This window comes from Coloeus monedula (genome assembly GCF_965178545.1).
Source record: "Coloeus monedula genome assembly, chromosome: 20".
In the NCBI taxonomy this organism is placed as follows: Eukaryota; Metazoa; Chordata; class Aves; order Passeriformes; family Corvidae; genus Coloeus; species Coloeus monedula.
This window is the reverse complement of record NC_138800.1, coordinates 8,040,837-8,062,615: the sequence shown is the minus strand read 5'-3', so window position 1 is coordinate 8,062,615 and position 21,779 is coordinate 8,040,837. Positions and strand designations below refer to the sequence as shown.

Genomic DNA, 21,779 nt, shown 5'->3' with positions numbered 1-21,779 from the left:
CATCCCAGCCAAGAAAAGCGTGGCCAGCTCAGGAAAACAGCCAAAATTTCACTGGCTGGGCCAGGCTGAAACTCAAACCCTGCTCCTCTTCCCCTGCCCACACAGCCTCAGGGTTGAGTGGGCAGCAGCCCCAGTGTGGCAGCTCCGCTCCCTCCCACAGCCCCACTCTGCCTGTCCCTCTCCCATCTTCAGGCTTTTCCCCTTCTGACCAAACCCTTTGCTAGAAGTAACATCCAGCAAGGAGAGCACGGACTGAGCCAGGCCTCAAGTCTGGTTTTGCTCCATGGTGCCTGACAGCTGCAGTAGCTCCGTGCCTCAGTTTACCCACTGAACAACAACAGTGGTACCCATACCCAGCAGGACACAGTCCTGTGCCCTCCTTTCACTTACCTCACCCGCCACGAAGAAGAGCAACGGTGCCTCCTCCTCTTTGGCTTTGTACTTGGCTATGATTTTTTCAGCTATGGGCTGAATCAGTTGTTTCGCCGCCTCCGACTCCCCATCATCCTCTGAATCTGCAGGGGTTGGGGAGACAAATGAAAAGAGGCAAGGCAAAAAAAGGAGGTTAGGAGCAAAGGATGCAAACTGGCTCTGTCCCACTGCACCACCACGCAGGAAGCCAGAGCCCGGATGTGCCGCATGGACTTCAAAGCCACATGGCTCTGGAGCAATTAGGGAGCAGCTGAAATGCACTACAGGGAAACACGTAACAGAAGAGCAACTCCTGCTCCCCAAATACTCCACTGCTCGCTCCCTGGTGCTGTTGGTGATACAAACAGGCACAAAGAAGCTGCTTTGTGGTTTGAGCACGTTTTGAAGACCAAACAAAGGTGCTGATCTGAGGCTGCTGCCTCCCCTGCCCGCCACCCACCATCCCTCTGCCTCGGGATCGCTGAGCTGCAGCTCTGCTGCTCCAGTCTCAGCGCTGTGAAGGCAGCTTTGATTTGACAGAGGGAGGGTAGAAAGAGATGGCAGCATCAATCAAACACCAGCCACCACTGAAGTTCAAATAGTGAGCTGGAAAGAGGAGAGTCTGCATCCTTGGGAAGCACTGAGATTAAAAGATTCCAATTCGGGGACAACTTTCAGGCATTAAAGGAAGAAGACAGAAGAGAAGTCCCTTGTCTCCCCTCGTGGACCCTGATGTAATCACCATGACAGGTCCAGCCTCCAGCTGGGACAGGCCATGCCCAGAAAACTCTCTGCCCTTGCTCCACACATTCCTGTCCTCCTCTCTGGCTTCTCCAAGCAAAGCAGGAGATTCCAGAGACGCTGCACGCTGGATTTCAGGGTCTGTCCTGCGTGCAGGGCAGTGATAAATACGCTGAGTTGCGGGGTGTCTGCAGGGATTGATTTTCCTACAAACATCGGCTGCTGGCAGCACTCCAGGCAGCCCTGCACACTCTGGTTAACCCAGCCCTAACCCCTCTGGGGAAGGAGGTAGATCAGTCAGGATTTATTCAGCACCAGCACTTGCTAAGCCTGCCTTCTCCTGGGGGTGTTGCTGCCTGTGCAGTGCAGGCACTGGTCTGCTGGGGGGGTCTCCCAGCAGGACAAAGCTGGCCAGAAGCCCCCATTCCCAGTGCCTGCCTTGCTGCAGCACCAACTGCATCTCTGCCCCAGCACATCACTGGTGGATTTCATCAAGACCATCCACCCCCAAAAGCAGCAAGCAGGAGCCCCAGCTGTTCTCCTGATGAGCTGTTTGCAGCAAGGTGATAGAAAAACTTTGCTCAGAGCAAGATAAAAATAACTCTTTCCAGAGGCCTGCAGCGCCAGCCCCAATCCATCAGGCTTGGCGTGGCCAGCCAGTCCTTCCCGCGTGAGGAGAGGATTTTTGGCTCTGTGCTCACATCCCCCGCTGGGCTCCGCTGAATAAATAACCAGGGTCAAAAGGAAATCTGAAAGGGAAGAAGGAAAGGAGCGAGGGCCGTGTTATCAGCGCTGCAGAGGAGGGTGTGCTGCTCACAGAGGGCACACGAGGAAGCGGGACACAAGCCCTGCCCTGGGCCTGGCACAACACCAGCAAGGCAAGGGGGGCTTCTTCAGCAAACTCCACACAGCACACAGGGGACAGCTGCACCCCCCAGAGCCCAGGACCCTTCGACTCCCTCCCTGGGGACGCTGTGTGCACCCCAGTGCTGCTCACCCAGGGCTCAGCCTGCAGCACAGCTCATCCCAGCCATGCCCTTTCCTGAGTTATTGTGTCCACTGCTGGCAGGGAAGCAATGAGGAATGAACCATCCATGCTTTGGGTGAGTTCTAGGCCTGTTTCTAACCGCAGGGGAGCTTCATGTGTGGGTTAGCAGTGGAAGGACAGGAACTTTGGGGAAAAACCTGCCCCGTCCTGCAGCCAGGGGAATTGGGGGAATGGAGGACCAGCAGAGCATGAAAGGCTGCTCTGATTGTCACAGCCCTGTTCAGCCCAGGGACTCAAGTCCTGAGCTGTGGTTTCCAGCACTGATCTATAATCCCTCACAGAGGCACTTCCTCTGCCTCCTCTGTAACATCACGTGTGCCTCAAGTCCCTGCTCCAGAAAGGCTTTTCCCATCTCCACCACCACCAGCTGTGACAGTGTATTTCTCATACTCCCAACACCTCATCAGCATTCCTGTCCACAGCCACCACCACACCTTTGATATGACAGCTCCTCTGCGCTGTCAATCGCTGCTCCACCGCATCCCAGGGTGGTGTGTGGGAGCCCTGTGGGCACAGCAGGCTCTGGCAAGCTCCTGTGAGCTGCTGTGGCACGGGAAAGGCTCCAAGTCTGTCCTGAGGGGCTTCCACAGGGAGCTCTCTCCCCGCACTGGCCTCTCTCTGTGAGCACATAGTGATGGAAAATGGACATGGAAGGGATATCCCTTTCCATGGACACTGTCATCACCAGAGGCAGGTTCCCAGCCCTGTGGCCAGCTCTAGCCAAGCTGGCAGGTCGCCCAGCCCCCTTCCCCAGCACAGGCTCTGCTGTCACAGCAGGGATGCTCCATCCATACCTACAAAGAGAACGAGGCAGGGGCCCTCATTCAGCTGCACGGCGTTGGAGTCCGTCAGCTCCAGCACGGGCTTGGGGTGCCAGGGGAACTCGCGGCACTCGATGTCGTTCAGTACCTCCACCCGGCCCTGCCGCGTGATCACGTCTCCCTTGGAGTCCAGGACGATGAGAGTCGGGATGCCTGCGATGGAAAAAAACAGGGAGGGGGATCAGCCAAAGCATGAACTGGCCAGCAACAGGGTGTGGGGAGAAAGGCCTTTTTCTATGGCCTCCGGCCCTGGCAGGAGCCCAGCGAGCCTCCTGCCTGTCCGCAGCTCACGGAGTGGGGATCAGGCTCCCTGGATCCTGTTTCCGTCCTAGCAGAGCACTGCAATTCAGGAGCCAGAGCAGGAAGCTGAGAGACAGCTCTGGCCCTGCCTGCCTCTCCCTACCCAGGTTCAGGCAGGGATTGCTGCTGGCTGGTGCCCACGAGTGCAAATCCCACTGTACCACTGAGGGACCCTCCCTCTTGCACCGTGCCCCCTGTGCATCACCATCCCAGTGCTGAGATGTGGCTGCCTCTGGAAGGGCCCAATTCCCAGGAAAGCACACAGCATGCAGACAACAGTGGCCAGGAAGCAGGGTGTGTTCCTTCCCAGAAGGAACACCACGTATTTTAGCCCCCACAGCCCTCCAGCACTCTGCACTAATGGCCCAGCCATTTCCACAGCACATCCCTCTGGAGATTAACAAAGCCGTGCAGGAATGTCCAGGTCTACAGGATCCTGGCAGGATGTGGCTCAGGGGATATCCAGTGATGGTCTGGCCCTTGGGAAAAAGCAGCATTTTGCCCTGAGCTATGGAGCTGGAAAGCTCTGTCATAAAGGAGAAGCTTTGTACAGGAAGTGAACACAGTTGCAGCAGAGACATAGCACAAGTCACCAACTCAGATGTCACTGGCAGTGGGGCAGGTTGGACACCAGCTGGTGACCATCCCATCTGATAAGGCACCAGCTTTCCGGCCACAAAACAGCCACGGGTGGGTCAACAGAAGCAGATCATGTTGGTGACTTCATCTGGAAAGCACACCATTCCTCTGTCATCAGGGAGACAAAGAAACATCCCACAAGGAAGGAAGAGGGGACAGCAGGATCAGGCCCCAAGGGACAAATGAAGTGACCAGCATTAGTGCCAGGGACTGTTGATCACTCAGGCTTCAACCTGCTCCCTTATCCAGTATCTCTTTCACCTAGCAACATCCCTGGCAAGCTGAGGCAACTCAAACACTCCTGCCCCTTCATCTCAAGGTTCATTTTAAAGCTCCTTCCTCAGAAATATCCTGCAGAACCCTTCCCTGAGCAGGGGGCACACAGCACGTTTGCACTTGCCGGGCTCCTGGCACTGCAGTCCCGCGTTTGTCCAACAGTGGGCTACTCACAAGCCCTCTGAATTCGAGGCATTTCTCTAGGAAATACGCGGCCATCTGTGTGTCCCAGCCTGCCTGCAGGTCCAGGCGAGCAGCCGCATTCCCGTCATTCCAGCCCGGCGCATTCCTGCCTGCGCTGGGGCTGGAGCTAAGCAGCAGTGCAGGAACCCGCCCAATGGCTTCGCTTGCAGATCCTAAGGGTACGCCAAGAAAACCATTTTGTATCACAAAAAGGCTTATTCATTACCTGCTGGTAATTCAACGTAGCCCCAGGGCAGGGATGGGTTAAAGAGACTGGAAGGAATTGGGAAATCTCACGCTGGCCCTGCCCTTACAGGCACAAAGTGCTACTGACACCAGGAGAAGCACTCGGTGCTCAGCAGCACGCAGGATTCGGATCTTGATCCATTTACGATCCCCAAGCCCACCCCAAACGCCTGCTTCTCCATCCATTATACATGAGGGACAGGCTAGAGACTCTCAGGTCATCAGTCAGCCTGAGCAACTCCCAGGCAGAGGTTTCAAATAAGCTTTGCTGATCTGGGAAAATTAAGGGTCCAATTTAGAAACAGATCGCTGTGATTCTGCAGCTATCAAGGATTTCATCCACTATTCAAAGCATTCCTTTAGACTTCACCTAATTTGCATATGCAGATGCCCCCTCCCCCCCCCCCAAACACCCAGCCATCAAACCTCCAACTGCAAATACAAAACTGAATCAGAAAACAGAGTATTTTTAAAGATAATTCACATCCCCATCTTCTCAGGTGACCTTTGTGACTACTTCCCTAAAAGACACACCCTGTTTTCAGGGGTCACAGACCTGCAGGACCAGGGAAACCATCCTTAATGTTATTCACACCTGCTAACCCAAATAATTCCCCCTTTCCACTCATCCCAGCCACTATTTGTAATTTTAGTGCCTTTTGGGGGATTTGGTAATTGCCTTAAGTCATAACACCAGAATTTACTTATCAAGAAGAATCAGCGATCAGACACTGCAATGAATATTGTATAAGCTTGGATGAGAATTAGCATAGACAGGCTTGGTTGGATTTTATGCACTAGAAAATGGATTTGGCTCCCACGGGGCCAGCATTTTATGAAAACACAGGGGCCAAATGGTTTGTTACCGAACCTGGCAAGACATTTACATATTTATATATTAAACCCCACACCCCTCACGGAAATCTCATCTGCATGAAGTCTGTTGGGTCAGTAATCACAATCTATGTGAAGCAAACCCTACACCAACCACAGGACAGGTGGTGCATTTTATCACTGTTTTTTCACTTTTTCAGAAGAAAACTCCAGGAATCTCCTGTAACAGTGACTTCCAGGCTGTGAGAGTGACCTGCGGGTGTCTGGGGAAGGGGAGAAACAACAGGGTTTGGAAGGCATTGCAAATCTCTAAGAGACACCACGGAGTACAGGGGGAATATTGAGGAACCCAAAAGGTCTCATGAGATACACAATAACAAGGGGTGATTCCTATCAAAGCATCGAGTTTATCACTGCTCCCCATCCCATCGGAAGGAGAGCTAAGGCCAGGGGATTTCACCCAAGGCAGGACTGGGAGCTGCCTGCACAAAAGGGGATTATTTCTACACAGCCACAACACAAGACATGACTCTTTCTCAGAACAGCACTGCACCAGAAGCAATTTACTAGAGGTGGTATGGTACAGCCTCTGACTGCACATGAGTTATGAATAGAAGCATTCAAGTAAACCCAAATAAAGGCCAATAACTCAATTTACATTTTATACTGAGTTTTTAAATGTTGTAGGGGCCAACATGGGACTAAAACAACAAGAGATTTGACTCTTGCTGCTTTCCACCACTCAGGAACTTAAAGCAGACAGGGAAGACAAGCTCTTCTGTTGTTTCAGTACCCAGCCTTCAAAAACCAGTGGGAAACCTCCTCACGTTGTGTTCACAACCCAAGCACTAGGATGGTAACCTGGACACTCTCACTGATGACTGGTGCAGCTCCAAAGAGAGCTTTCAGAGAGGCAGAAGCAGAACCATGAATGTGGGGAAAGGCTGATGAGATTACACAGATCTGAGTTTTCATTTAGGTGGAATAACCACGCGTGGTGATGAGCAGAGCCCACAACACCCAGCTCTGTTTGCAGGAAGCTTTTGTTCCAGCTGGTGTGAAAAGCTTGACTGCAAACAGGCAGGCAGCCCCAAAGTCTGCATGGAGCTGAGATTCAGGGATAACATGGGAGCTACCTGGGCACAGAAAGGGACTGGCATGCAGGGGAACAGCCAATATTTACATTTTCAGGTCAGCACACAACAAAGAGAGATACCTTTAAGAAGGCAGCAGCTGGAGTTGGAGGGAAAGCTGTTGTCACTGTTTCCCTGGCTACAGCATGCCTGGTGCTCAAGTATCCATGTCTGGACACCTTATTTACAGAAAGTCCCAGTGAAACTGGCAGCAGTCCTGCAGCGCTCGGCCGAAACCAGCACTGGAAAGGGTTGTGAGCAGGCCGGGGAAAAGACGGATGAATTTGGAAAGCTCTCGCCTCATGGGAAGGTCATTAAGCAGCAAAGTGATGGCTGTTTAAAGTAGGCAAATGGTTATTCTTGGGCTAAGGTCAGGGAACAGAGCTGAGTGGCAGCACCTGAGCTCATGCCAGAAGTGGTGTTTGGAGAGGACCCCAAGGAGGGATTATTTCTCCTGTCACTCTCCCATGCCCTCGGCCACCTTTGGCAACACTCCTCCTTCCCTGCAGACCACACTGACACTCTGCCAGCCTGCACCCACCCAGCCAACAAGAAGCTAAGTCAGGGGAGGTTTAGGTTGGATATCAGGAAAAAGTTTTTCACCCAGAGGGTGGTTGAGCACTGAAAGAGGCTCCTCAGGGAAGTGTTCACAGCACCAAACTTGTCTGAGTTCAAGAAGCATTGGGACAAAGCTCTCAGGCACAGGGTGGGATTGTTGAGTGTCCTACATAGGGCCAGGAGCTGGATCTACGATCCTGATGGATCTTTCCAGCTCAGAATACCCTATGATTCTATGGCATCACACAGAAACAGATGAGAAGCAGCCACATTGCAGCAAGATCCTTTAACCACAGGGAGAAACTATTTGTACATACACGAGATCTCACCAGCCAGTCACCTTACACACCTCTGTGCTGCAGTTTGTCCCCTGCTGGAACAAGTTGCCAGCCCCTAGGAAGGCTGCTGTGAGCTTTTATCATCTTCGTGACTCTCTGAAGCCATCCAGACATGCAGAGTCTCTCCCTGCCCCTACAAGCAGCCAGGGCTGCTGGAATTCTGGCACTGGCATGTACAGTAAAAGCAAAGCCATGGTTTACATCAAACACTCTCTCTTTTGTAATTCATGTCACTAACATAAACCAGATGCCATCTTCCTCAGCCCCTGCACAGGACGATGGCCTGCCTTTGCATTACATAAACCAGCAAGAAAATGAAATTTAAACCGGCAAGAAAAAGCAAAAATAAATAAATCAGTAATTAGACTAAAAACATCCAAGCCAAAAACAGCTTCCAAGTTTCCAGGAAGAATTAGGTTGTTTATGGAAGTCCTGTTTCAACTAACAGCCTGCCTGGCAGGTGGTAGGAATGTGAGTTTGTGGAAAGCAGAAACATGAAGCGGCTCTGCCTGGGGCACTGTGCTTTGCTTTGCTGTTTTCTTGGTTTAGTTAAACAAGAGGAGACATTACAAATACTCAACAAAAGGAGGGGGGAAAAGGAGATCTGTGTCTCAGTGTGGCCCTTCCTACCTTGGATGCCGTAGAGTCGGTTCAGGCGTGACCGTCTGGCCTCGTCAGCGTAGGGCACAGCCACCCAGGGCATCTCACTGAAGTACTGCTTGAAGGAGTCCTCCGACCTGTGCAAGGGGAACACAGCATGGCATGCAAAGCCCTCCACTTGTCAGGCTCCCTCCTCATTAAAAACCTGGCCTGCAAAGCCCTTTATGCCTTCACCAAAACCCACCAGTAAGTGCTGCTGGGAGACAGTCAGACCAAATTTGAGAAGTTGTCCCTGGTCTATTTTTCCCTAATAAAATATTTCAAACTCTTCAGGGTACCTGGATGCCAACCCATGGTGACAGCAGCAGCTCGAGTATCCTTCAGAGATCAGAGTCACAAGATACAAAGTGAAGCACAGACCTGCTCTTGCCGACCCCATTCTGCATGTCCCTACTGGGCCGAGGGAAAGGACTCAGGCAGCCTTTCTGATACCAGAGCCAAACTGCTCTGCCTGCACAGGGTGTGAGTGCTGCCTCACCTGTCTGCACTGACGAAGAGGATCTCAAACTTCTGGCCTGCCTCCTTGATTTTCCGGTAGGACTCCACCAGCACCCTCGTGAGGCTTCGGCATGGCGGGCACTGCAAAACACAAGCACAAGGACATTGTCTCCTCCTCAGGACCAGTCCCACACCCAGCAGGGCCAGGTGACCCAGTGACCATGAACTGGTGTGACCTCATCTTTGCTGCAGTGCCTGAACATGGCTGGGGTTTATGGTCTGTAAGTTACCAACAAAACCTCTTCCATTTTCAAAATCTGACCACTCTCCCACTTATAGGGCCAGCTGAGGATGACAGGCCACTGCAATGCTGATGATCAAAGCATCTTAAATTCTTCAGCACCAACCAAACCAGGGTCTTTACTCTCCCTGAGCCCACTCCAACTGCTCTGCACAGCACCTCCCACTCACCCAGTGCGCGGAGAAATAGACCCCAACGTGAGAGCCCTCCAAGGCACTGCTGTCCAGTGTCTGCCCATTGTTCCTTAGCAGAGGCCCAGCAACAACTTCACTGAAGGGTTTTGGCCCCCAAGGGAACTCCAGACCTGGGGAGGGGTCAGGATAGGGGTGGAAAGAAGACATAAGACAGTAACATGCATAAGCAACTTTTACAGTTTCAGAAAGTTTCACTAGAAAAACCACCCCACCTTCTGCAAGGATACAGGGGATCCTGTCTGAGGAACCCGACTGGGGTTTATTCCCATCTAAGGGGGATGCAGAACACCTCAGCTGTCAGGCACCACCACACCCTCGCCCTGAGGTGAGGAAGCCAAGCTCTGCACTGCAGCCAGGGTCACCTCTCTCTCTCAGGCAGGCTGCACCCAAGGCAAAGCACCTTCAGCCTGACAAAGCCTGCTCTGGTTTTGTGCCTGCTGAGGCATCTTTTCCTTATCAACAGCGTTTATTTTAGCAAGAGAGGGCAAGGTGGTACGTGCTCAGGAATGCAGTCAGACTGTGTCCCTTATGCTGATACTAACCATATATTTCTACACATATCCATGCATGTCTTTATTTATAAACCTGAGCTATATATATGTAAAAGATGGTGTGTTTATATCCATATATCTCTATATATATCTTACACTAACTCTCTGCACCCCAAAGCAAGCTGTGTGTGTACACACAAACATGCTCTGAATCATCTGCTGCCAGCTCCCAGAGCAATCCATCCATGTGTTCAGCCAGAGAGGAGAAAACATCACAGATGGCTCAGGCCACAACATGTTCCTGCTGTACAGCTCCTGCCACTGAACTAAAGACTCTGTCACCATGCTCAGTATTTACTGCACCAAGAAACAATGAGGCTGTAATAAAAAAAATGGATGGACAACTACAGCAGATGACTGATGGGTCTGCAGGGTCTGTGAGTAAGGGCACACATTTGGCTCATTCGGGTTTTTTCCAAATTGGAAGAAGATAGATTTAGCATCAACTCTCAGCACAGCAAGCCTCAGAAGGGAGAAGAGTAGTATTTTTCTGTATAATTTGTAAATAATGGGAAACTCATTAACCTGAGTGTGATGTCAATGATAAAAGTCCCATTCAGTATTCTGGAAGGATTCTGCTCCTAAGGTATGGAAAGTCTGGGCCCTCATTCTGTCTGTCCATGTGCCTCCATCAGGGAAAAATCCAAACTTCATGTTTCAGTTAGCCTAACCCTTTCCTCATTAGCACTCCAGACAAAAATCCTGGAGGGAAATTCTTTGTTCTTCTCAGTAAGCAAAACCAAAACACAAGATCTGGTAGGAATGATGAAGAAAATTTTACGCCGAAAATAGCACAGTGCTTTGAATAGTTAAGTATGACAATAGTTCTTTGTTCCCTCCCCCTCAGGCCATTCAGAATGAACTGGAATGAAAAAGCAGCTGTGTCCCCATGTTTCTGTCTTACCTTCAGGGTCATCTCGGATGACCAGGAGGCCATTCCTGCAAACCACCTTCCCAGTGGCGGCATCGATAAATATTAGGGAAGGAATGTTGGAGACTCTGTACTTGTTCCACAGCTTCAGCTGTAAAAAAGATTGGGAGGGGAGATAAGGAAGGTAAACTTGGCAGCGTGAAGAGGAAGATTTTGGAGCATTAGCATCTTTCAGAGCAGAGGTCAGAGGTGAGCAAAGAAACAGAGCTGGTGCTTCAGGGATGAGCGTGAAGGAATGTGAGGAAGAGCTGCTGGGCCAGTGCCCACAGAGACCCTCACCATCACCACCATCCCCTCAGGACCTCAGGTGAGACCCCCATGTGTCTCATACCTGCTGTGGGCTTGCCCGTGAGCACAAGCAAAGCTTCTCCTCCTCCTGCTTTTACTACTTTGCAAGTAAAATGGGGATAATACTTGCCATGCTTTGAGCTCTTTGTTTAGAAGACATGGTAAGCACAAATACTTTTAATGCCACTGCTCTGAAGCAATTTGTAATGCTTCCCTGGCTGTTTCCTCCCCTCCCACTTCCACGTTCATTAAACAAACCAGCAATCCCTGCCAAAACACAGCCAGGCTGAGCACAAGGCCAACACACAAAAAAATTATTCTTCTGCAACTGGGGCTTCCCGGGTTTGCTCCCAGGAGCTGATTAAGGGCTTTGACATCAGCCTGAGGGCCCAGCTCATCCATCCTGCACTGCCAGCTCTGCAGGCTGATGGCCACGTTTTGGGCATCCCAGTCTGGATGGGCCCGTCTGCTGGTCACTACGTTTTGCAGCGAGCTTGGCTCTGCACAACACTGGTGACAGAGTGCTCTGGGTGTCACACACTCCTGGGCTCACGTTCCCCAGGATATGCTTCTGGCACAGGATAATTTAGAGCTTAACTCATGCACAGAAGCTGGCTGGGATGAGGAGGAACAGGACCACGACAGCTGCTGGCACAGCACAGGCTGCAGGTGTGGGCTGGCAGAGCCACTCTCCCCACCACGCACGGAGGAGCTGCTGCCATCACCTCATTTTCCTTACATTTCTCCAAGCATTTCAACCCAAACAGCCCAGTGGTGAATTATCAAACTCTCAAACAAAAGCCAAACCATAGCCAAGAGCCAAATGGGGAAGGAAACTAATCTCCACGTTCCCCTAACATCAAGGTCTGCTCTGCAAAGCCCCTCGGGTTCCGTGTGTTTACAACACGCTCCAGTTGGGAGAATAAAACCCAGACACAGGAGAAGCACAGAAGGGGCCCACCAGTGTCAGCCAGCACGAGAGCCAGGGAAACCATCACACGATGTGCTGCTGCTTCCACCAGTACTTCCCAGAGAAACTGCACCCACGTGTTTCCAGAGGAAGAACTCTGCAGATCACTGTCCCTGATTTGCAAAGAGAAGCAATCCCATTTCCTGAGATGGGAACGATCCGGGGACAAAGAGAAAGGCAAGGTTTTGTGTCCCACCCACCAGCCTTCCATTTCCAATAGACATATTAATGGAATTACAAACCAAATGGCTTTGGGCATGAAAAGAATAAAGAAACTGTACTCAGTACAAACCAGCCCCCTCACAATGATGGTGTTCAAACCACAGAAGATAAAATCCACTTCTGTGAAGTTTAAAGGGTGGGGGAAAGCTCTTTATAAGGATCACAGGCATTTAACAGGGTGCTGCAAACAATAAGGAAATTACAACTAGCAATCGGATCGTTCTCTTTAAATAGTTGCTTACATTACACTTCATTTTGCCAAGTCCTTTGTATACAGAAGCAGCTCCCCCAGGGCATCACGGCGGGTCCTGGCAGTTTTGCTTGGCTGGGGAAGCAGCAGGGTCTGCACTTCGGAGCCAAGAGGCTGCATGGACTCGCTGTGCTCAGAGGGATGGGGCTGGAACACCTCAGATAAGGGGAAAACACCAAACCAAACCTGCTCAAAGCACTGCAGCAAGCGTGGCATGGCTGGCTCCAGGCAGTCTACGGGGTCCAGCACATGTGCTAACTCTTGCCAACAGCTGGTCCTGGGTCTTCTCAGGATGTGTAAACCATCAGGCCCCACTGGACCCAAACTGCAGGCACTTGTCTTGGTTTCCCAGACATCCACGGCACGGGCAATCTGCAATCCAGACACTCTGTCCCCATGAAATCAGGAGTTGCCACTTCTAACTCATCAGTGAGAATGCCTCAAGCAAGCACCAAGCCACGTGTGTGTCAAAAGGGTCAAAAAGCATCAAAAGAGGTCAACATGACACCTGTTGCTGCTGGGGGAGCATGTCCATCACTGAGCTCTGAGACCTGAACCTAAAGAACATCATGTCACACTCAGTCACACGTTGGGTGAATGAGAAAAAGCCATTCAAACGGGAAGGTTTTACCTTGCACCTGTGCAAAAGCTCCCAGGCACAACCCACCGGCCCAGGTAACACCAAACCAAGTTTCAGAGCTTCGTACAGGCTGAGCAGCACTTCCTATTTTTAACAGATTTGCTGCCTGGGTTATCACTGAAACCCATCACACAACACCAGTGGACAAACACAACAACTGCATATAAAGCAACTGGAACTGGGCTGCCATTTGAAGCCTATTATAAAAGCCTTGAATTGGAAGTTAGTGGTCTCGATGCACTAACCATATTAATTCCATCCAGGAATGTGCTGTTTAAAGTGGGAGCAGTTTGGTTTGATGACTCCCCTGTGCGCAAGGAAAGCTGATGGGGAATGAGAAACGCACGCGCTGCAGGAGGAGTGCCAGGATCTACCACAATTCCCACCACCCTGGCCCTCATCAGCCAGATTCCAGCCTTTCCAGAGCCTGTCAGACATTTGGGAAGGAAGCCTGCTTTTACTGCAGTCTGACCTGAAAGAGCAGAACCTTGGTAGGAAATGGGCTGGTTCATTTTAGCCAAGCTAAAGACAGCTCCCGATGGGATTCCCACGCTGTGCCACTATTTTGCACCTAAACTACAGCTTCCAGCCAGGACATCTGATCTCCACCTAAAACCACTGGGATGACCCAACCTGCCTTGTGGCAAACTATTGCACTAGTTAGCTTTTCTCAGGGTAAAATGCCAGGGATTTGCACATGTGAAGGTTTTGCAAAGGGGACAAGCTCAGCTTACACCCACTGCTTGTGGTCCATGCAGAACGGGAAATCCAGGAGAAAAAAGGCATCCCTGGAATGGGTACCTGCACAACCACACACCTCACAAAGGATTCTGTGTCAGGCTGGGTGTGGGATGCAGAAAGCAAATTACAACTTGCTGTGAGACCGTGGGCTGATGGGATGATAGCTCAGGCAGCAAGGCAGAGTGCTGCCTCAGCAATTCTGAAAAGCTGTTTTTCCTGCCGTGAAGAGGATGACATATAAATAACATATTCCACACACTCTAAGGATTTGATCATCCATTTAAAGAGGGGATCTCTGCTCCGCTTCCCAACAGCTGTTGCAAATCTGTGGGATCAAGCCAAAGCTAACACAGATGTGGAAATAATCTATGGACTATTCAGCCTGAAAGCAGCTGATCCTCTCACAGCGCCCTTTGCTCCTGGTTCAGGCCTGCTACAGTCACTGCTCACCCCAGGACACCCACTGGAGAAGGACTGAGGAAATACAGCCCCTCACAAGACTCTGTGCAGGCTGAGCAGCCTTACAGAGACTTCCCTGGCTCCTGTGCAGGTGGTTTAGTACAGCCATCCAGTGGAAAAAACAGAGTCACCAGATTCCTCCAGTAACTTTATCCCTGCACGAAAGCATCACCACACTGTCCTAGAAACCACAAGCCCTGGGTTCCCTCCATGACTCCATCCACGGCCAGCTGTGAGAGGCTTTCAGAGATCACTCATGATCTGAGGAGGGCTGAGGCGATCCCCAGATGTCGGCCATGCAGCATCACAAGGCTGCTCTCCCCACCAGTACTGGCTCCGTTATTCCCCTCATCCTGGTGACTGGGAATTCCTGGCTGAGAGGCTGGGGAGACATTTGCAGACAGCCACAGTAATTTTTCCAGATAAAGGTGTCAGACGAGAGGTCTCCCCAGCAGCCCACGGCTGTTTCTGCACAGGGCTGGCACCCGGCCGGGGCGGATGAAATCCCCTCCTGCTCCGCTCATTCTGGTGGGGAAGGGATCCCCCACTTCCAACAGCTGCCGGCTGCTATTTTTGGTTGTGCTGATTGATTTATCAGTCCTGGTCGTATTCACTCGCTCACATAAATCCTGAGTTGCAGCAGTGAATGCTGGCAGAGATAAAGCACAACTGCCTGCAGTGCACAGAGCCCTGGCTGCTGGGAAAGTGGTCCTCCCACCCTCCTTGGGGGCTGCATTTCTCTGCTGTTGTGTGAAACTGGACCATAAAAGCTCTCACGCTTCCCTCTTCCATAGCATATGGAGCTGACTCTGCCCAGAGATGCAGAGGGCAGAGGCTCTACTCATCTTGCAACCCACACTTTCACCCTGACCAGCGACAGACAAAGCCAGTTTAAACACTCAAAGGCAGCAATAAAATGAACATATTCCTGCTGTGGATGGCTGCTGCTTTTTACTAAAACAAATGTAAAGCCCCTTTACTAAAAATTTCCTCTTCAAGACAATACCCCTGAGGGCCTGGAGAATTCTGGTGAGGCATTGGAAAGATCCCACCTTCCAACAGCCACATGATCGACCGTGGGAGAGCACAGAGGGGTTGCCTTTACAGCAGGGGCTCAGCTCTTGCCGGTCTCTCGTTCAAGAGCCATGGGCTGAAACATGAAGTCTGTCTGAGGAACACATGAGCAGCACTTAGGTGGAGAAGTGCCCTTGGTCCAGGGCTGCAGGGACCAGCAGAGCCCAATGCCCAGCTCTGCCTCCAGCTCTGCCTCCAGCTCTGCCACACAGAGCAGCTCCAGGCTGATGAGATATCCATGGCCATCCCCAGTGCTCCAGCGCTGCGGGAACCCCTCTGTCCTCGCTCACTGACAGTGTTAAACTGCAGCTTTTACATCGTGCCTTAAAGGGTTTACAAGCACCAGGGGCCACCCAGGCTCTGCAGACAACAGGCTGCTCCCTCTCCCTGTCAATTTGAATCTAGTTCACGCCTGTCCCTACGATTCAAGCTCAGCTTGGGCAAAGGCTCCTCTTCCAGCCCTCCCTCATCGCTCCTTTTCCTTCGTGCATCAGGGAACCCCCTCAGCAGAAGGGGAACACGGTGAGGGAACGACACACAGCCAAGTAGCGGGGGGAGAGCAGATGGTGCACGCTCAAGGTCTGACCCCATGACATCGAGGAGATGGAGCGAGGCTTGGGATAAATTAATGTCCATTGTGCTGCCGCTTCTCTCTGAAAGTAAATCAAAATCTAATTACAAAATACAATGGTGAGAGAGATGTGTGCTCCGGGAACGTTAATGAGCTGAGGAGGGAGGATTTGGAATTGTAATAAACAAGATTGATGTGAACAGCTGAGACAGACAGCACAGGGCACTGGGGCTGCTGGTCCATACGGATCCCATCGCTCCCCTCTGTGTGCACACTGCCTGCAATGGCTGAAAGCCCAGTTAAAACCAACCTTAGCAGCAGTTTCCTCTGGCCTTCTGCCCAGCAGCACCTGCTGTGGATGTTCCAGCAATACGATTTGGTGCGAGCAAAAAACAAAAAATCAACCCAAAAGTTCTGCTTGTCACTTCCATCCTCTCCTTGCTGCGGCTCCACAGTGGGAGACTGGCACAACACGGTCCAGCTGGTGGCTGCCCACACCAGCCCACAGCTGCTGGGGGGACAGGGGAGACCCTGGCAGGAGCCAGCTTGCGACCCCAGGCTTTTGTTCCTGACCAGGGAGCACAGCAGCAGAGGGTTTGGAGGCGAAGCGGAAGGAAATCCTCTCTGCGGGTTTCTGGCACGGCGGCCGCCAGCCAAGGGCTGCTCTTTGTTCCCATGAGGAGCTCCACAGCCAAAGGCCCGGGATGAGGGACCTGGGCCAGCCCAACTTCATGTCCTGGGGTTTCCTCCCATCTCCTTCCTCTCACCACCCCAGCGCTGGATGCTGTTCTTTACAATTTCCCGGGCTGTGCCATCCAAGGGACTGTGAGCTGAGCGTTTTATTTGAGGGCAAGGCAGCTCATGGCTGGCTCCCCTCCCCCTGACACACGTGCAGGCTGACAGGCTGGATCCTCCGCAGCCCACATCTGATAGGAAAACATTTAATTTGAGCAGAGCTGAAGAGCAGTTAACATGATCTATGGAGAGCAAAGCCCCAGGGCCTGCAGCAGACACGGGAGCTGCCCTGGTTGTTTTACATGTGCAGGTTTCAAAGAGGTGCTGGGATGGCAGCTTGATTTGATCCCAGGATCAGGAGGAAGCAGCATTTGACTAAACATATAGATAACAACCCAGGCAGGAAATCAAGCAGGGAGGATGCCACCAGACAGACTGGTCCATCAACACTGTGAGGATGTCTTTTATAAGCTTTCTTTTTTTCAAGTGTTTCTCAAATTGTATTCAATAGCCCAAAGATGATGCAGAATTTAAGGATGCAGCATTGCACCCACGACTAGGAAATATACCTCCATGTATTTCGAATAAATGGGTTTTTTTCCTCCATGTGCACACCTTGCTTTACTTCTTAAAAGGGGGCTTGCACATGAGCAAGGTATTTCATAAACACTTTTTCTTTCTGCAAACACACAAGAAGCAGTGAAGGCAGCGGGAGTTCAAGTGTATGCGGGAAAAATTTCAGACACATGTAGAAGTGTATTATCCATGGCCCCTATAAATTATGCCCCCAAATGACTAATGCTGAGTAAGAAATAGCTGTGTAAACACAAAGGCAGTAAGAAAAAATAACAATTTCTGTCTCTCTATGGGGAAGGGATATTTTTCCATCTGTTTATAGGAAAGGCGAGGGGTGGGGTGGGAGTCTGGGATGCTGAATTGGAGTTCAGGGCCTCCCTTGGTCTCATGTCTCATCTGTCACTGCAAGTGGGACAGCTGCCAGAACACGGGTTTCCTACCCACTGCCTTTGCCTTTGCTGCTACTGTTCACTTGAGTGCTGGCAGTAATCTCAAGGTCAAACACCTTGCAATCCCGGATCACTAAGAAACAAACACTTCTGAAAAGCCTTGAGTTTAGACAGAGTTCCCACCAAACACAAAAGCCTTTTAAATCAGCAGGGAAATTGGGATTTGGTTTTTTGTTTTGTTTTGTTTAATGCACACAATGAGGTATTAGTGGGGTTTCTGTTTTGTTTTCAGTGGTTAATCTGAGAGGGAACCTTACACAATCAGACCAACAAAATCCTGGAAAACAATGGAGTATTTGTTAGCACTGTAACACACCCCGGGGAGTGAGGGCTCCAGGATGCCGCAGCCAGGAGCCTCCTGAGCAATGACAAGCCAGCACCAGGACATCCCCCAGGCCAGCTACACAAAAGATTCCTGTAAAACTATCAAGACATCTCAGATACCCTCTTGTGCCCACTGCTGCTCAGGTACCCACACTGGGTGGATGGGAAATTTGCTTTTCCACAGCACCTTTTGAAATGCAATAGCTCATCCATCACATCACTGTGATGCTTCCTTACAAAAACCTCCACTCAACACAGCTCTTGCATCACTGCAAACATTCAGACAGTTTAAAGGCAGCCACTTTTCTCCAGCTGATCTCAGGAGAGGTTTCACTGGTTGGTCTGGCCCTCCCTACAGCTGCAACCATCTCAGCATCTCAGAGCTGACAGTGTCGAATCTCACCTGGCAGCACTCCTGGTTTGTAACCCAAGGAGGATTTTCATGCAAAGGTTACACAGCTGCAGAGCTACAAAGGCCACAACCACAGCCCCGACTGCGGGGGCAGCTCTGGGCTTTGCATGCCACAGGCTCCGCTCACAGCTCGGGAGGGCGGCACAGCTCAAGGGATTCACTCTGTAACCACAGATCAAAATATGCCAGGAACTAACCAGAGCCAGGTGCTCTCAAGCTCCAGCTGGAAAGAGCAATCCCTGCCAGTGACAGCTCCGAGTTATCCTGCTCCTCCTCGGCTCTTGGGGTGGAAGGGATCCCACAGCCTGTGCTGACCCCGAGCAGCTACAGAGCTCATGGGGACTTCTCCTTTGGAGTCCCAAGCCCATCCTGAGCAAACATCACACCACCAAAACTGCTCTGGGCTAAACCACTGATGATGATGATGATGATGATGTGTTTTCAGGGCCTCTGTGCCCTCCTATCACACCTCACCAGCACAGCTGAGCCCCAGAGCCGTGCTGGCCTGAGCCAGCACTGGGTGCCCTGAGGGGAAGAGCATCCGAGTGACGTGTGACACAGGCAGGACAGATGTAACACAGGCTGCTGGAAAATGCTCTCCTGCTGAGCACTTCTCCTCTCCCTCCTGCTCCCCAAACTGACACTCAGCCCCTCAGCAGAGAGGCTGGAAATGTAAACCTGCCCCAGCCAATGATCTCTAAACGGGAAAATGCCACTGAGAGTCCCACGTCTGCAATTAATCACCTGCACACACTAAAACCAGGGCAGAATAAAGCTGCCCAGAGCTCAGACACATCAGCACCTCAACTGCAGCACAAATCAGCATGTGGGAAGTTGGAGAAGCCATTTCTTCACCCACCCCTTTGCAGAGCAGCTTTTCCATCACATTGTGCTCCAGCAAAACTGGGGAACAGGGAAGGGAGGGGCAGGCAAAGGAGCAGAGTTGTGGTGTGGGCTGGGCACAGAGGAAGGGGAGGGACAACCAGTATGGGGCCAGCAGACAGGGCTGAGGGGTTTATGACACACACACATGGTGGGCCAGGTGCAGGGCAAGCGAGGGAACCCGATCTGTCCCCGAAACCCAGCACGGAGCCACAAGAGGCCTCCAGCTCCAGAGCCATCGACCGGGGAGGAATGGGACAGCAGCCTGCAACTCCCTCTTCTTCATTTTAAGGTGTCATGCAACAGCCAAACCAATTAGGAAGATGAGCAGGGACAGTGAAAAATCAGTAGCAAGGTCAAAAGCTCCACTTTTGTAGAGTTTTCCAAAGGGGCAAGAGCCTGTAGTCAGCACACAGATGAAGGCAGGACACTGGTGTGAGAGAGTTGGCCACCGTGTCCCTCCTGCCACCCCGAGCATGGCACAGACAGTCATGGAGAAACAAGGAGCTGCTGCCAGGAGCTGATGAAACGTGAATCCCACGGGGGTGTTCAAAATGTCAGATAAGATGCAGCATATTAATTCCCTCTGCTGACAGCCAGCCCCAGCTGGAGGGGGAGGCTCAGAGACCGCAGGATTCAGAGAGCCAAGGATACCCAGCACCAGTTCTGCCACTGAGTCTCTGAGTCAAGAGCAAAGCAGGAGGTGACACAGAGGGCTGGGTGGCAGGAGCGATACCTCATGTTTTTGGTGAGAATAAGGGAGATTCTCTGCAAAGAAAAAGCAAATTGTGTGTTCTTTTACAACATGCCGAAAACTTCTGTGCGCTGGCAGCAACCCTCCTCAGATGGGGCTGTATTTCAGCTGTTACTATATTCAGTTTGTAAAATGCTCTGGGATGATAAAAATCACTCCAGAAACAGTTACTAAAACTGTTTCCAGGAAATAGATCCATGGAGTTGAAGAAAGCCTGGTGTTTTTACAAGAGCTTCAACTAGAGAGAGACCAAAGTTAAGCAGGAAGTTTTGCTTCCTTGTCTTTTCGGCAATAAAAGGGAGCTGCACTGGGGTTTATTTGATTCTGCAACACACAAAACCACCCTCAGTTGTTTCCTCAGAGGGGAGCCTGACTTGAGATGGAAAGAAAACACCCCTCAAATCACCTGGAGTTGAAGGTTTCTGCCTTAGTCAAGCTCTGGATTTGTCTGCTTGCATTCTTGTTTTATCCTGTTGCTTTCCATGATTATTGAATTGTCCAGAAGATGATCCCAGGGTAACTAAATCCATGCTGCAGGAACAGAGATTTTATCCAGGAAAAGCACTGTGGGAGCACAGTCTATCTTCCCATCCCCATTCCAGCCTCAGTGCTAGGAAGCAACGTGTTTGGAGTTGGATGAGCCACAGGAAACGCAAGCAAATCATCCACTTGTGTCCAAGTGACTTTTTCCAAGGATCTGCCATGAGTTTCAGACTCAGTCACCCCTTTCCCACCCCTGGGTCAGAACTGATTGAATGCAGCCATCCAGTCAGACTCCAACATACTCATCTCGTTTGGCAGCCCTGCGGTTCTGCTGAGAGCTCCAAGCTTTTCCCCTCCTCTCCCTCTCCCTCCTCTTGTTCAATTATCTTGCTTCATCTTTATTCCGTTTCCAGGAACACTTAGCAACAGGCTCTTGCAATCAGCCACCGGCAGGCAGGATCTGAGGAGACTGCAGTTGCGATGACCTTTTGCTACACTCATGCAAATTTTAAAGAAAGTATGTGAACAATTTGCCTTTTAAGTATCCTCTGCTTACATTTACCGGGAGTTAATTCTCCTTCTCTGCTTAGAGGCATCAGAAACACCAGATTTTCTGATTTTACACTAATGAGAACAAAATCTGTGGCTTAATTCCAGCTTACTTTGTGGGATTTTTTTTCTGTATCTCACGCTGTGAGCAGAACCTGAATGGACAAAAATTAACATGTGACACCTCCCCTGGCCAAGACCTCAGGTCTGCTTGGACACTATGCATCAGAGCAAAAGCCAAGTGTGGAGTTCAGGGTCCATCCCAGCAGCCAGCCAAACTCATCCTGAGATGGACAAGATGCTGTTGCTCCTCTTGGTGAGCAGCTTTCACTGATCACCATCAGAGACTTTCATCCCAGGACAGCCCCAGGGTATGCCAGGAGCCAAACATTGCCTCAGCCTCCCAAGGAACATGAAGCATTTGTGATCTCCGTAATTAAAGCTCATCAGCCAAGGCAGCAGATAAGGGCTGGGACAGGGTTAAGGACTCTCATTCCCATGGGACTCCTGGAGCACTCCTGCCAAATCCAGGGACTTTGGCAAGTGACATCCTCCAAAACAACACACCGACCACCACAAGGCTCTGGGAGGGCAACACTGATGCTGGATAGATGGAAATGGGTAAATAACAAGCCTGGGTTTGGAAAACCACAGCAACAAACTCACAGCAGCCGTTTTTACAGCCACCCCAATGGGTGCTGGCAGAGGAGAACAGGCAGCAGCCTTGATTTTCATCAGATTTAAATCAAATCCCCAAAGCTTTCCCAGCACTTTTCCTGTCACTCAGTAATTTTCCC

General features: G+C 51.1%; 1 protein-coding gene across 1 annotated transcript in view; it reads right to left on the bottom strand.

Moving 5' to 3' along the window:
- The window catches only part of NXN (nucleoredoxin), a 47,795-nt gene that overhangs the window by 2,853 nt on the left and 23,163 nt on the right, over positions 1–21,779 (bottom strand). The window contains exons 2-7 of the mRNA XM_082294574.1: positions 10,577–10,694; positions 9,098–9,231; positions 8,667–8,767; positions 8,159–8,265; positions 2,995–3,174; positions 391–515 (exon numbers count right to left, since the gene is read on the bottom strand). Coding sequence (XP_082150700.1) covers positions 391–515; positions 2,995–3,174; positions 8,159–8,265; positions 8,667–8,767; positions 9,098–9,231; positions 10,577–10,694 — 765 coding nt within the window. The remainder of the gene's footprint in view (positions 1–390; positions 516–2,994; positions 3,175–8,158; positions 8,266–8,666; positions 8,768–9,097; positions 9,232–10,576; positions 10,695–21,779) is intronic.